We start from the raw sequence: 15,138 nt of genomic DNA, 5'->3' as shown, positions 1-15,138 counted from the left end.
TCCAATCATAAGCAGTGAATAAGCGTCAAATCCGGACAACAAGGTGATGAACCTAAAAGAAAAATCACATCACATAGGTTGTGAGGACATGTAGCTCTACTTACAATTGGTCAGGTCGAGTATCTGGACTTCCCCAGGTTTGGTTTGGGTTTATAGGAATTTCGACGTTCGAATTGGCTCGCGAGCGTTAGATGCATTGACACTGAAGGGCAAAAAATGTCTGGGCCATGCAGTCCGGACAGTTAGAGGCGATTTGGTGCACGCCGTTGGAGTTGCCCTAGTAACAGCCGTGCTCATCTAGGGCAGCAAACCATTCTAATAAGAGCATCTCCAACAGTAAGCGCGCCGCGACCAACATTGACTTTTCACATGCCCAAAAACGCGCGCCCAAAAAAAAACACGCAGTGCAAATTACGAAGCGCGTGCGATCCGGCGCACAACATTTACAGCGTGTGATAGCGCTTTTAAGCGCGTGCTTTAAATTCTTTTGCGCACGCACTATTTTGCAGCATCTGCTGAGCGTCTCCGACGGCCAAAAAAGACGGTTTTTAGCGCGCGGAGCAGTTTTTGGGCGCTTGTTGAAGATGCTCTAAAAAGGTCTAGTCACCCGCAAAAAAAGTGAAATAAAATAAAAATCTAGGGCACCAAACAAGTTGTGCCACTTGTATGTGGAACCCACGATGACTCCAGATGGTACTTCAGTCGACAGCGTACACTTGTTCGGTCTACGGGCATCTCCCGTTTTCCTGGCGAGCGCACCAACCATACCCGGACAGCTCGCCAGATCTGGCCACCTCGGCTGGATGGATCCAAATCCAAAGGCCCCATGCCGCAGGAGACAGCGTTTCCCCCACCAAGCATCTCGGAGAGCACCAGCGCGTCTCGTCACGTGGCCAGCTCTTGGTCGCAGAGCCGTGGCCGCGCCGTTGGTCGCCGACCACCGTGTGAAACACAGACAGAGACGCACGGGGCCGGGCGCACGTCGCTGGTGGGGACGGTGCACGGGACCGCGCGCGCGCATGCTGCCCCCCACCCCGTTTGTTGGAGGATAAGGGCAAGCCCGGCTCAGCCGATACGGCCGCGGGCTTACCGGCGGCATAGCTAGCCAGCCAGCGTCCCTGGATGTTCGCCGCGAGGTGGTTTCGCCAAGCCGGACCGCCGGCGTCCCGGTTTGCCGTCGGCGGCGGGGGTTCACTGGCTCCTCCGCCGTGCACCGATCCCCCCACAGGCAATGGCAAAGCAGAAGCGTCCCTGAACCCACGAGCAGGAAGAGAATCCGCTCACGTATAAGCGGAGTTGCGTGTCCGAACGCCCGTGTACGCAAAGGTGGAGATTGATTGGTACGTGACTCGGAGCTCCTATCCGCACGGCCCTTGGAGCACGCACGTCGTTCTCAATCATTTTTTTGTCAATCATCACGAGTTTTAAAGAGAGTTCATGGTTTCTCCCTCGCCTCCGGCCACCACACGTCCAGTCCAGTCCACGCCGCCAGCGCCCAACAAACCCGTTCCTTTCGTCTACCTGTCCGCTCCACCCAGCTCGACCCATCCATCCATCATCCATAGCACGTACTGTACCGCACGGAACCGCATCGCGCCACTCGTTGCCGGTTTTTCTACCCCCATGCGGCTGCGGGTCTCCAGCTGCCGTGTTCTATGCTCCCGTGGTCCTTGCGATCAGCAGCTCGCCGCTTGGCTGCCGCCACACGCGCAGCGGGCTCGGCTGCGGTGGCGGCACCGGCACCGTGGCAAGAAAGGCCGCCTGCTGTCGAGGATAGAGAGGAGCGGGCCGCCGTGTGGGAGGACGATCACTGGCCTCGCCGTCGACCTCGACGGTGAGCGTGCTAACTAAGCTTGTGTTTGATCAAGAAATGTTGTCATGTATTGTTCAGTTCGGAGACTTCTCTCTGCTTCGCAATTGATCGCATGCTCGTGTACCGACTACCCAATGCCCAGTTCGTTCGCTCCCTTCTCGACGTTCTCGTGCTGCTCGATCGAGCCAGCATCCATCCTGTTTCTGTGGAAGATACACGAAACCATCTGCTCCTTTTGCCGACAAATAATGATCATACGTTGCTAATGAGTGTCGACCGCTAACTACTCCAAGTTAATGTTTATCTTTCAACATTAACATTCAGTAAGTTTGTACTCCCTTCCTTTTTATTTACTCTGCATATCAGCTTTGACTAAAATCAAACTTTATAGAGTTTGACCTATTTTATAGAAAACAATATTAACATTTACAGTAACAAATTTATATGATGTGAAAACATATGCAACGATGAATTCAGATGATATATATTTCGTGATGTATATGTTAATATATTTTTCATTCTTATATGAAGTTGGACTTTACACAAACCCCCCTAATATGCAAAGGAAATAAAAACGGAGGAAGTACAAACCAACATTGACACACGCCACTTTTTTATTTTTGAGCAACAACACATTACACGTAGGTTGACAAGACAGTGATCCAGTATTCCAGTCGACACAGCCCAATCATTCTACAACTCGATAAGCCATGGCCCGTGGGCGTGGGCCCAGGAATCAAAAGAAGGCCGCGAAGCCACACACGGCACCCACCCATTCCAACTTCTGCGGAATCCAACGGCCAGGATCGTCCCATCAGAGCGAACCAAGGGACAACCGCCCAAGGCGTCATCCCCCTTCACACTCGTACAGCTGTACTCCAACGAGTCCCCTTCCAACCGTCGTCGACGTTTCCGCCGCTCAACGGCCCAACGACCCTAATTTAATCCCACCTCGGCGCCGCACCGCCCGGGCCTCGGTTTCTCCGTCGCATCGCCGTCGTGCCCGTCCTCGGCGCCCCCGTAAAAAGCCTCGGCCATCGCCGCCCCTCCTCAAATGCCCGAGACCCCCACGACCCCTTCCGGCGCCTACCCGTCCACACCCCATGGCCCCCAGTCTCCTCCGGCCCGCCTCCCCGTGCCGCCCCCTCGCGCCGGCCCCCTGCGCCGCCGGCCCCGGCCGGAGCCGCGCCACCGTGTCGGTGAGTGAGATTCCCCCTCTTGCCCATTTCCGGGGCCTCCGGGGCTCCTTGCGATCCCGTTTTGCTGATTCAAGGCTTTCGTGGGGCGCGGCAGATCGGTGATTCCAGGGCGCGCGGCGTTGCCCTGAGGGCGGCAGGATCTGGACGGTGAGTTAGTTATCCTGTCTGTGGCGTGAGCTTTGTAGCTTTGGTACTTTGGATGAGTGGCCAGACCGCAGAATTAGTTATCTGTGGCGTGCTGAATTTCTGCTTTGATATGTTTTTGCTACTCTCGCTCTCTGTCTGGGTGGTGACGCCGTGCACAAATCAGAAGTTTTTAGAGCAGTGTCTGTATGTTTATGTGGAGCTGCTGTGTTTCTGGGTGCCTAGCTCTGTAGCTTGCATGCAAGTGTTTTTACGGGTTAATTTAGCTGGCCTCTCAATTCTCAGTGTCACTAGTTTAATGTGCATAGCTCTGTTCTTCGTATTTCGTCAGTGTTATGGAAGATCGAAAGAGATCCAAAATTGGGGAATAATAAATCTCGGCATGTGCGATTCTTTTAAGGAAGGGAACGGTGTAATTATGGAACTTTGATTAATGTTTTCTGTCGCACTGATATATGATTCAGATTGTAATTTGTTGTGATGCACTGTTTTCTACTGGGAAACACTACGATAATTAGATATGCATAGTTCACTACTGCCCTGGGCTATACTATACTGTAGCATTTTAAATTATATCTTGGGACAGTTACTCATGGATTTCTACTGTCGATATGTTAATGATTAGTTCCAGTTTAGCCCTTTAGGCTATCGGCTGTAGAAATGTTATCTCTCTTTCACTCAAACAAGCATATAATTGGGGCACACATTTTGTTTTGTTGACTATTCTTGGCTGGTTGATCGATTATGCTCACAACTGTGTAGTGCTATCTCTGAAATCGAAATGAAATGCTAACACACAGGCAATGCAGTAGGCCTGAAATGAATGTTTTGTGAAGTTAACGTAGTGCTGGAAAACACTGAATTTTACAATTTGCCCACTTGATATTAAGAGCATGATTGGTTTGATGTCAGCAGTAGGCAAAATCATAAGTTGCCAAAAGTTGATAACTGTTCTGAGATCAGCAAGAAAAGTCGGTAACCAACCTATCACTAGCCGGCATGCCAATTTTTGGTATCAAATGAATCGTGCTCTAAATCTTTGATTTATCTAATGAGGAACATTCTGTTGTAGTATATTATGTCTCACCATAATAAAGTATATATCATCTGCAGGAGCGATTTCTCATGTACTACAAAGGCCTCGACAGATCATTCTGGCTTGACCCGACAACTTCTAGATTTTCAACATGATACTGTAGATGAGACAGATGGAGGATATGATCCATTCAGTCAACTAAAAGAGAGGTTCACGGACTTCAAGCAACGAAACTATGTGTAAGTTGATCATATAGTACATAGTGAATAATTCATTTTCATAAGTTAGATGAATATCTTCGTCTCTTGACGTTGCTGTATTTGTAACGTGGTCAGGGTAAATTTTACCAATTATCAAAAACTTGCTGAGCAGCAAACACCAGAGGTATAGCGTCATGTTAATTCCAAATCTTCGTAATTTTCACTGTACTGCCCCTTATTTGTATTGCTTTTGGTTTCATGTTCCTGTGTCCAGTTCATGGTGGTTGCTTGTGCTGACTCCAGGGTCTGCCCTACCAGTATTTTAGGGCTTCAGCCTGGTGATGCATTCACTGTCCGTAATGTGGCAAATTTGGTACCACCATATGAGGTATTACTAATTTAGCATATCTTTATGTTTTGTTAAACTTTTAAAGCAATGCAGTTTCTATTGGGGATGTTCTGATAGTAAATAATGTTGCAATATAAGCATGGAGCTTCAGAGACTACTGCAGCACTAGAGTTTGCTGTCAACTCACTTCAGGCAAGAATCTTTTTTCATATGGCTTTCATTTTTATTTCCTCCCATGCATGTGACAGATCATTTGTAACGAAGTATCCAGTATTGAAACAATTGTGTTCCTTTGCTCAGGTACCTAATGTGTTGGTGGTAGGTCATAGTCGTTGTGGTGGCATCCAGGCACTAATGAGTATGAAGAGTAAGAAAGACGATCGAAGCTCTAGGTACAATTCTCTCCCCATTTCTCCTTTCGAGATTCTGTATATGTACTTTTACATGATGCAAGCCTGGTTTGTTTTTATTGAACAGAACCTTTATCAGAGACTGGGTCTCACTTGGGAAGAGTGCAAGATTAAGCACAGAAGCAGCAGCTGGAAATTTGAGTTTTGAATCACAGTGCAGACATTGCGAAAAGGTGATTTTGTTCATATCAGTATGATGCGTGATTGCAAGAAGTAGGAACTGTCTGAAAATATTGCTTCCAGAGTAGTGCATTGGATTGGTCTCTTGCACGGCCTTATTTATTCCATATCATCTCAAGATGTTAGACAGCATGCACTCAAGGTTACTTTGTTGGTTGAGTTCATATGCATTCAAGTTTTGGAATTAGATACAGTGGTTTTGTAGCTCTACATGTCAAAATTGTCTCGACATGCATGCCAAATGGCTATTGTTTCAAATGTTTGATCAATGTACATGTACGGTTCCATGAAATTTGAGCATGTGAGATAGTTGAACCTAGAGGCATGTCTACCTATTATCTAAAGTGGAACCATCGTCTGACATTGAATAAATTGTTTGATGCAGGAATCAATTAATAGCTCACTGTTGAACTTGTTAACATACCCTTGGATAGAGGAAAGGGTGAAGGAAGGGAATTTGAACCTTCATGGGGGATACTACAACTTTATTGATTGCACATTTGAGAAGTGGACATTAGTGTACCGTCCAGGGCTGGAAGGTGGCAGCAAGTATGCCATAAAGAACAGGTCTACCTGGTCTTGATCAATGAACAAGCATTATTTATACTCTGGTAAAGTTCACTCTGCTCCCTGTGGTTAAGCATGGTTTTACTCTGCCATTTTTTTGCTATATTCGTTGCAACTTGCTCCAGGTTGTATTGACAAAGAAACTCTTTTCACTGCAGAGGAATAAAACCGGAATGGAGTAAAGTTGGACACAGCGAACAATACATTACTACCAAAGTAAAGCCTGTAAACTGCCGGGACAAAGCGAATTCAATCCAGCTGCTGTGCGTTATCTGTCTAGAATCGTGAAATGGCGGCCAGTAAAACTGCAAAACCATAGTCAAAGGAAACAAATGTATAATGCTGCCTCATTTGGCAGACCTTGTGTTGTAGCATCTGTATAATGTTTGATGTATCATTGTAACAATAAGATACAGCTTTGTAATGTCTGTTTTATCAGTGTATAATTATTTTGAATGCATGCCTGACTCAAATAAGCAAAACTGTGATGCAATGCTATTTTGAATCCGTACCGCTTCCTTTGTACTCTGTCCCATAATATAAGAGTGTTTTTGACATTTGTCAAAAGCGCTCCTATATTACGGGAAGGAGGGAGTAGTTCATTGCCATTCCTATTTATTTCTGTTATCTGAGAGCAATATTTCTTGCCTCCTTTTCATGACTCTGTACTGATAAGATTCCAAACGGTACTGGGCGACTGTTCTGCTATCATTCATAATGCTGCATCAGCAACTCTCTGTTCTGCAGTGCATCACTGGCGAACAAACAGCAACCGGTTGATGTGTTAAATCCAGAGGATACTGTGCTGACATTGGTCTAAATTTCTCTCAGTGCCTGTACTTTTACACTGCCATTACAGAACCTGAAGGACATGGTTCAGTGATTGCAAAGCCAAGCTGAATCGGAAAACACAGATCAAACTAAATATTCTGTGATATATAAAAAGCCTACTGATCCTACAGGTTGATACACGCTTGTGAATTAAACATGCTGGCACAGAGCATCATGGTGTCACTAGCTGCCTAAACCCTGGGAGATGAGCGCCGAGAAGCGCTGCCTCTTGTAGCCCTCCACGGCGAGCAGCTCGTCCTCCCGGCTGAGCAGCACGGCGCGGAGCGCCGCGTGCAGCGCCGGCCGGGACGCGCCGGCGGCCTGCCCGGCCTCCAGCTCCAGGACGCTCCGCGTCCTCCCGCCGACGGTGGCGATCTCCGCGCGCACCGCCCTGGCGCTGACGGAGCGCACGGCGCGGCCCAGCTCGGACATGAGCCCCGGGCGGTCGGCGCAGCACACCCACGCCCTGACGCGCTTGGCGCTCTCCCGCGCGTCCCAGCGCTCCTCCTCCACCCCCACCTCGTCCCTCTCCCCCGGCACCGCCACGCCCGCCACCGCGCCGCCGTCCGCGTCGCCCCGCAGCTCGCGCACGTGCCGCACCACCTCGCCCAGCAGCGCCGCCTTGTCCATCTGCGCGCGCGCACGCCCGTCAAACGTGTCCGGCTCGGTTCAGCTGGCATCATCACCGCAACGATGACTATGACGAGCATGGGAAGCAGCGAGCTCACCTGGGAGGCCGACGGGAGGAGGCTGCGCAGCGTGGCGAGGTGGGTGTTGATGCGCTGCCGCCGCTTGCGCTCCGCCTCGCTGTGGCTCCTGCTCGTCCGGGCGCCGCGTGCCGGCGTCGAGCGCTGATCGTCCATCTCCACCTCCGCCTCCGCCTCCTCCGGCTCGCCGCTCCGTGTCGGCAGCACCATCTTGGGCCACTTGGAGCCGTTTGAAACGACCGGGAGGCGGGAAGCCGGGGCGTTAAATAAGGGTGGCGCCGACACGCGCGGCTTTACCGCGGTCGCTCGACGGTGTCCCGATCCGCGGCGCCGGTCGGGCCGAGAGGCGCGCGCGTGATGCCTTGCTGACCTTGCAACCACCAACTCTCTTTGCCGCCTTTTACCTCCTCCTGGGGGTAAAATTGAAATCGAACGGGCGATCAAACGACAGCGGCGACTGCAGCTCATACGCCGTGTCGCCTCTTTCCCGCGCGACGTGCAACTATTTTGTGATGGACGGGTGCCGCTTTTGCCGGGCCTTTGGAATGTACTGTACGTACGTGCGTGGTAATTCTGTCGGAGGGACCGAGGGATCGATCACGGTGAAAAAGTGTCGGCGAACAGAGCCGCCTCACCTTTTACGACGGCGCTACGCTACACCATCATCGGATACACGGTGCGCGTGACCCTACGGAGTACGTGCCGTACGTGTCGGGGATGGACAGCCAAAGACGAGCGAGCGGTCAAGGGCCCGATGATTTTTTGCAGCAAAAAAGTGGCGACGGACGGACAGATGATGGCCACCGCCTGCCTGCCTGTCTGCTTGCTTTAACCGCGCCGTGCCCCCTCCCGCCGTAACAACGGCGCTGCGACGCGCCGCCGCTTTAGGCTACAAGGGAAAAAGCTACGCTCATGATCCACGTCCGCGTCGACGTAGTGCGCCATGCGGCGGCACAGTGGGGACTCGTGGTTTTCGCCGGGGTCCGGCCCGCCGGCGAGAGGCCCGAGAGGGGAACAGCGCCGTCGGGTTCTTCGGCCCCCCGTCCTTTTGCTCCGTGCGGTCGATGTAGCGCAACAGGGACGGCGTGTGCTCCGGCTGATCCTCCCGCTGCCCGCCTTCAATGAATGGCGTGCAGGGTTTGTCGATCGATCGATCGGCGCATATGATCGGTCTGTGGGTGGAAAAGGGGCGGCATCGTGCTGTGCGTGCGATTGCCGACCGACAGGCTTTGTGGTTTGCAGGCGGTGATCGCGTCGCCGCTCGTCAAAGGGGAGGCAGCGCGGCGGCCCACCCTGCTGACGACGTCGGTACCGCTCGCGCGTAAAGGCTTATCCGAGGCTAGTTCATCGACAGGACGCCTCCAAACGTTCGCTGACACGCGTCGTCCAAAGTTAGCCATCAAAATCAAACGACATGCAGCCGACTGTAAATCAAACGGTGGAGCAGTACAGCTCTGGTGCATGAGATGGCTAGATCAGCTGCGTCGTCTGCAAATCGTCTGTGCAGCGTCGTCTATATAGCACGACTCCATCAAAATTCTTCGTTTCAAATATTTCAAACACGAAATTCAGACAGAATATAGTCTAGCTCAATATATCACGTGCAAACTTGTCAAATTTAAAGAGGTTGATATGTTAAATAAAAATACGTGAAATCCGACCTCCTAGGCATTGACCTTCGAGAGTGCCAGCACGTCCATCGTTGTCGTTGTCGACATCGCCGCCCCACCAGTCACGGAAGCCGCCTCAGCCACCACAGCATCCATCCCTGATTGCGATGTCGTGTCGTCGACCCTGCTATTCAGCATCCTCCTCTGCCTTGCTTTGTCTTCACTCGGCCTTGAGACGAAGCTTTCGCTCCGACGAGTCCTTGGCTGAAAATGTCCTGGATGATCCAACACCCATGGCTGACGTCGATCTCCTTGGCCTCCCACGAGCACTAGGTGGCGAAGACGTGCGACAACGTCACCTGTGTTTCTGTGAACGCTGTCGAGCAACAAACCCAGCTCCGTTGCGCTTCGATAAGGCATTGTGGGTCCCGATGAGGACGACGACCTGCTGCCACCGAGATAGTACTCGAGGCGGGTGCACGACGGCGGAGGGGATGACCCCCACTCCAACGTGCTAGCACGTGGCCGAGGAGGAGGCACCCGCTCATGCTTGACAGCCGAGTGCCATTGGTTGTCGCAATGGCGAGGCGGTGCGGAATGCGGGGACGTCGCCTACTGTGGCCGACAAAATGATGATTTATAAATAGTGAACAGTACATGCATTGTTCATCTTTCCAAATCATGGTTTTGTAGTTTTTGTGTAGCTCCACATATAGTTGCTTATTTCATCATCAAATTTTGCACATGTGCACGTTCATATGAACATGTAGAATGTTTTTTAAAATTTCTTTGAAAGTTTGACATACCATTTTTGTCGGTATTCAAAATACAGTGCTCAATGGAGCACTTGCAACAAAGTGAGTGTTTGCCATAAAATGTCCTTTGTCATCTCATATAATAGTCGCTATCGCCCCTTCACACCACCATGGATCCAACACGGTGATCTCCAATGGCGGCTCGGCTTGGCTAGGTCACCAGAATATAGATTCAACCAAATCCCTGTCCCAAGCACTCATGGTTGCATCAATGAGATCAATTGCTTTAGATATAAGGGTAAGACCAGTTCTTGTCAGGAGCTCGATGGGACCAATGGGCTACTCCAAATAGTAACCCTATCTCCATATCTAATTCTCCACACATGTCGACGCTTAAGTGAAACTTGAATCTGAAAGTGCTAGTGATCGACTAGAGGGGGGGGGGGTGAATAGACGATTTTTATGAAAGTCTTCAAAACATGGAAGTTTCGAAGACAAACGATAGAAATAAACCTATTATCATGCAGCGGAAGGTAGACTACACTAAGCAAGCCATAGTCAAGTATTCAATGAAGTGAAAGCACAACGACTAATAGCAGCTAGGCTGTATAGATCAGGTAGGAAGATAGTGTGAAGCCAATCAGAACAAGCAGTCACTCAGTGAAGACAAAAGATAATGCAATCATACAATGACTTCACCAGGGCCAACAGTAAGTACAGGAATGGGAAGGATGAAACCAGTGACTCGTTGAAGACAATGATTTGTTGGACCAGTTCCAGTTGATGTGACAACTGTACATCTGGTTAGGGAGGCTGAGATTCAACTCAGAAGACCGCGTCTTCACCTTATTCCCCTTGAGCTAAGAACACACAGTCCTTGCCCAATCACTCTGATAAGTCTTCAAGGTATACTTCCAAACCTTCACAGACTTCGTTCACCGGCGATCCACAATGAATCTTGGATGCTCAGAACGCGACGCCTAACCGGCTGGAGGATTCACAGTCCTCAAGTGTAATAAGTCTTCAGATCACACAGACAGGAAGACTTAAGTGATGCCTAACACTCTTTGGCTCTGGGTGTTTAGGGCTTTATCCTCACAAGGAATTCTCTCTCAAAAGCTTCGAGGTGGGTTGCTCTCAAACGACAAAAGTCGTGCACTAACTCTGAGCAGCCAACCGTTTATGGTTGTAAGGGGGTGGGCTATTTATAGCCACTAGGAAACCCGACCTGATTTGTTCGAAATGACCCTGGGTCACTAAGGAACTGACACGTGTTCCAACGGTCCGATTTCAAACACACACGACAACTTTACTTGGGCTACAAGCTAAGCTGACTTATCCAACTCTGAATAAGATTTGCTCTCATAGTCTTCACTCGAAGACATAGGATTTCAGTTAAGCATCACTTCAGTCATTCTGACTGGTTCTCTTGGACCCCACTTAACAGTACAGTGGTTCCTATGACTCATCAAAGAAGAAAAAGAACGACGAAACTGCTAAGTCTTCGCGCTCCATAGTCTTCACGCGATGTTTTCTCTTGTCATAGTCTTCAATGTGAATGTCTTCACATACCACCTTTGATTTCAATGTCTTCATACATTTTTAGGGGTCATCTCTGGTAGGAAAACCGAATCAATGAGGGACTTCTACCTGTGTTATCCTACAATTCTTACAAACACATTAGTCCCTCAACCAGGTTTGTCGTCAATACTCCAAAACCAACTAGGGGTGGCACTAGATACACTTACAATCTCCTCCTTTTTGGTGATTGATGACAAACTGGTTGAAGTTTTCAACGGGGAATAAAATATGTGAAATTGTAAAGGATAGGGTATTGTCTTCATAAGTTGCAAAGGCTCCCCCTAAAGATGTGCATATAAGTAATTTGCTCTTGGAATGCAAATGCACATGGCAGGTTGTACTTGTGGAGATCCTCTTCAACCTATGATGACAATTCGTCATGCATGATGTGATGTAACGAAGATAATGGCATGCATAATGGAAAATGGACGTCTGCAAAATGACCTAAGTGCGGAATTTATCATCGCACATGCGGAATTTATCATCGCATCACAGAATAGCAAATAAGTAGCAGACGACCATCGAGTTTAAGTGTTACAACTCAAAGAACCAAATGTATCGAAAACGAGAGTTGTAAGCACTTGGCAAAAGTAGCAAAAAGTAAAGCAACCACCCATATGGACCCGCTTGAAGACTATCAACTCATATGCTTCTCCCCCTTTTTGTCAGTGAGGACCAAAAAGGTTTGAATACATAGAGCGCCTACTCGTTCCCGTGAGGTGCAGGCGAGGCAGCAGAGTCGTCGTTGAGGTCCGGTGGTGCAGAAGAACTTGGTGCATTGTCGACACGCGCTGAAGTTGGAGGAGGTGAAGTTGCATCATCTTGGTCATCAATGACTCTGGCATTCACTATCGCAACTGAGGACGAGTAGTCAGAGTCTTCAAGTGAGGGAGTCCTACGCAAGTGAGCATTTCTGGGAGGAGTTGAGTCAAACTTGAACCGTTCGGTGAAGCCATCGTCTTGCAGATCAGCTTCAGCACTAAGTAAGGTCAAACTCTTCCACGACCTCCGACAGGTTTCATGAGTGACAAAGGCATTCTTGGTGGCAAGATTGCGAATGCGGTTGACATCCACCAAGAGGCTTTGCATCTGACGCTTAAGCCAGTCGTGATGTTTGTCCTTTTTCTGGTGCAGCGCGACGAGAAGCTCTCGGTCATTTAGGACACGAGATCGCCTTCGAGGCCTTTGCACAATGGTGCTACCAGTGACGTCAGTTTGAGCGCGAGGGGCACGTGTGTTGCCAGCAAGAGGATAAACCCGAAAAAATGCCGGAACTCCTTCAATAGGCTGGGTGAAGCTTTGGTGATCAACATTGTGAAGATAAATGGGATCCTTAGCAGGCTCTGGGTAAATAGCTTCAACTGACAGATCAACCTCTGGCAAGAATATAAGATGATTGCGCGCAGACGGCTGATAGTTGAAGGCAGAGTGACGCTTGATAAGACGCATGACCCATGGAGCATAGAATTTCAACCCAAAAATGTCGGAGCCAGATGCAGCCAACTGCCTGATGAAGAAGTCTTGAGCATTGAAGCTGATGCCATTGAAGATATAGAAAATCAAAGTCTTCATTGCTCCTTCAAGCTTCGCTGCAGATGAATGTCCTTTGACAGGCCATAGAGTCTTCCTGATGATATGGTAAATGGTGCGAGGCAGGTACTCTAGGTCTTCAACAACGAACTCAGATGGGTATTCAACGTCGTGTGGCAGAGGCTTCATCATGCTCAGCATTTGACTCATGTTGGGTTCTGGCTTCTGAAAGCTGCTTTCCAAGGCATTTTGGTGTTGTTGACAACCTGGTTCATAGTATTCACCAGGAGTGGGCAGGCCTGTGAGCTCAATGATATCAAGAGCTTTAGCTTCATGATGGACATTGCCTGTCATTCACTCAAGGACCCAAGTCTTTGGATCCCTGTTGTAGCCTCGAATGTGAAGAGTTGCATAGAACTGTAGCAGAAGCTCTTCATTCCAGTGTTCCTTATCTGTGACAAACTGCAACAGTCCAGCATCTCTGAAGCAATCCAACGCTTTTTCAAGGCAGGGCAGACCAGCTATAGCTTTAGAGTCGAGGCGCATATGTGGAAATATGCGCCCTTGATTGTATAGGACGCAGGAATAGTAGCTGCGTTGTTGATAGCTCCAGAACCGATCTGATGAAATGCGAGGTCTGGTATAAGGGTTCTTGGAGATGTTGAAGAAGGTGTTATGTGCCATGAAGCCATTCACATTGAAGACCCCAGGTGAAGTGGCAGTGCCTGGGAATCATGAAAGTCTTGGCTTGGGCTTTTCGACTTGAGGTCTGTGCTCGACATGATACTCAAATTGTGGACCCGCAGCAGGTGGAGGAACCAGAACGGGCCAGCAGACCATAACAGGCTGACCACGATCAAATGCCAGCTCAATTGTATGAGGTCTTGGAGGGGGAATAGGAGCATTGGCATTGTCTTCATGGGCTTCAGGGGCCACATTGGTTTCAGGTGCTTGTACCTCAGGTGCTTTAGCATTGACTTCGGGTGCTGCAGTGGCTTCAGGTGCTTGGACTTCTGGCACCGCAGTAGCTTCAGGCACCGTATTAGCTTCAGCCATGATGACGTCATTGGCTTCAGCGGTGATGTTGGTGGCCGCCTCAGGGTTGTTAACCTCCACTTCAGGAGCTGGAGGGTCGGACACGTTCTCCTCGAGAACAACATCTTGGTGGGACGGGGGTGTAGCAACTCTTTCAACTCTTGGTGCTTCTTCTTCATCGGCTGATGCAGCTGGAATATCTTCAACCATTTTGGCTTCGGACTCAGACTCGTGCATAGTGGGAGTGACTTGGGGCCTAGGTCCTTTGCGAAGCCTGCGTAATGCGGGCGATGCTTGTGAAGATGGAGTGTGCTGGGCCTCAAAGTCATCGTCATCTTGCACTAGTGGGGTAGCTTGCATTTGGGGAGAGCTTGGAGTGTCTTATCGTTATGGGTGATCAGCCCACGATGCATCCTGAGCAGTTGGCGTCAGATGACGACCAATACTGATGAGTTTGCTATGCATGAGCACAGGCGATGATACCAATTGGTGCTCGATCTGAGGAAGGACTTCATCATCTTCAACATTGTCGTGAGGACCAATGTCTTCAACCGCGGTGGGGTCAACAGCTGGATTATCTTCAGGATTGTCTTCAGCTTCAGGAGCCTCTGTGGAAGCACAGGCTCATGAACTATCAACTGGCGCTCTTGATGTTTAGACGCATGAAGAGCCACTGAGATTGGCTCGACATTAAGGGGCTCTGTGGGAGCAGCCCGATCTCTCTTCTTGGTTTTGCATTTCTTGGATGAAGGAGCATCATCAGTAGTGCCCTTGGTTTTGCGCTTTCTGGCTTCAGCTTCAGCGGCCCTTGTTTTCTTCAGTTCTGAAGCCACTGTGGGGACCTTAGGCTTCGAGCCTGTCATACTGGCTGGGAAGACAATTGGATGTACTTCCTGCCTTGGTGCTTCGGGTTCTGCCACAACTGGCTTCTTCTTCTTCTTGGCCACCATTCTGGGGTCGATTCCTGGTCCCCCCAAGGCCTTGCGCTTTTCAGGCTCATTGTATCCTTGGACACATTTAGCAGGAAGATCCTTCATGCGCTCACGAGAACCTTTGGCTTCTTCGTGTTTGGTTCGGAATGCTTCCTTAAGCTCATGCATCATGGTCTGGAAGTTCTGAATGTCTTCAACATTGAGCTTGGCCATGTGCTTCTTGAACTGAGCCTTTTCATAATCTATCTTATGCTTCAGT

The 15,138-nt window shown here is 49.6% G+C and overlaps 2 protein-coding genes across 3 annotated transcripts; one reads left to right on the top strand and one right to left on the bottom strand.

Moving 5' to 3' along the window:
* The first annotated feature begins 1,526 nt into the window (after nucleotides 1-1,526).
* LOC119301878 (beta carbonic anhydrase 5, chloroplastic-like) lies at nucleotides 1,527-6,396 on the top strand. Of its 2 annotated transcripts, XM_037578867.1 has the most exons (10): nucleotides 2,747-3,012; nucleotides 3,107-3,159; nucleotides 4,270-4,431; nucleotides 4,528-4,576; nucleotides 4,667-4,780; nucleotides 4,880-4,933; nucleotides 5,042-5,133; nucleotides 5,219-5,324; nucleotides 5,717-5,942; nucleotides 6,057-6,396. In XM_037578867.1, exons 1-9 carry the CDS (start codon nucleotides 2,917-2,919, stop codon nucleotides 5,912-5,914), a joined length of 924 nt encoding a protein of 307 aa, XP_037434764.1. In that variant the 5' UTR covers nucleotides 2,747-2,916; the 3' UTR covers nucleotides 5,915-5,942; nucleotides 6,057-6,396. The 2 variants fall into 2 exon arrangements, with proteins under 2 accessions (XP_037434765.1, XP_037434764.1); XM_037578868.1 differs by lacking the exons at nucleotides 2,747-3,012; nucleotides 3,107-3,159 and adding an exon at nucleotides 1,527-1,834.
* A 193-nt stretch (nucleotides 6,397-6,589) lies between these two features.
* On the bottom strand, nucleotides 6,590-7,893 carry LOC119297453 (transcription factor bHLH30-like). The gene is made up of 2 exons (XM_037575239.1): nucleotides 7,458-7,893; nucleotides 6,590-7,359 (listed from the first exon to the last, which is right to left on the bottom strand). The coding sequence occupies exons 1-2, from the start codon at nucleotides 7,644-7,646 to the stop codon at nucleotides 6,913-6,915; spliced, it is 636 nt and encodes a 211-aa protein (XP_037431136.1). The 5' UTR covers nucleotides 7,647-7,893; the 3' UTR covers nucleotides 6,590-6,912.
* Between the last annotated feature and the right edge of the window lie 7,245 nt (nucleotides 7,894-15,138).

Source organism: Triticum dicoccoides, chromosome 5A (genome assembly GCF_002162155.2).
Source record: "Triticum dicoccoides isolate Atlit2015 ecotype Zavitan chromosome 5A, WEW_v2.0, whole genome shotgun sequence".
Classification (NCBI taxonomy): domain Eukaryota; kingdom Viridiplantae; phylum Streptophyta; class Magnoliopsida; order Poales; family Poaceae; genus Triticum; species Triticum dicoccoides.
This window is presented reverse-complemented; position numbering and strand designations above follow the sequence as displayed.

Excerpts from the sequence above, each read along its gene's own strand:
- LOC119297453 (XM_037575239.1), bottom strand. The coding sequence starts at position 7,646 with ATGGTGCTGCCGACACGGAGCGGCGAGCCGGAGGAGGCGGAGGCGGAG. Across the intron at positions 7,360-7,457 it reads TCCTCCCGTCGGCCTCCCAG|ATGGACAAGGCGGCGCTGCT; the intron begins GTGAGCTCGCTG and ends GCGCGCGCGCAG.
- LOC119301878 (XM_037578868.1), top strand. The coding sequence starts at position 1,656 with ATGCTCCCGTGGTCCTTGCGATCAGCAGCTCGCCGCTTGGCTGCCGCC. Across the intron at positions 4,781-4,879 it reads ATTTGGTACCACCATATGAG|CATGGAGCTTCAGAGACTAC; the intron begins GTATTACTAATT and ends TTGCAATATAAG. Across the intron at positions 4,934-5,041 it reads TTGCTGTCAACTCACTTCAG|GTACCTAATGTGTTGGTGGT; the intron begins GCAAGAATCTTT and ends TCCTTTGCTCAG.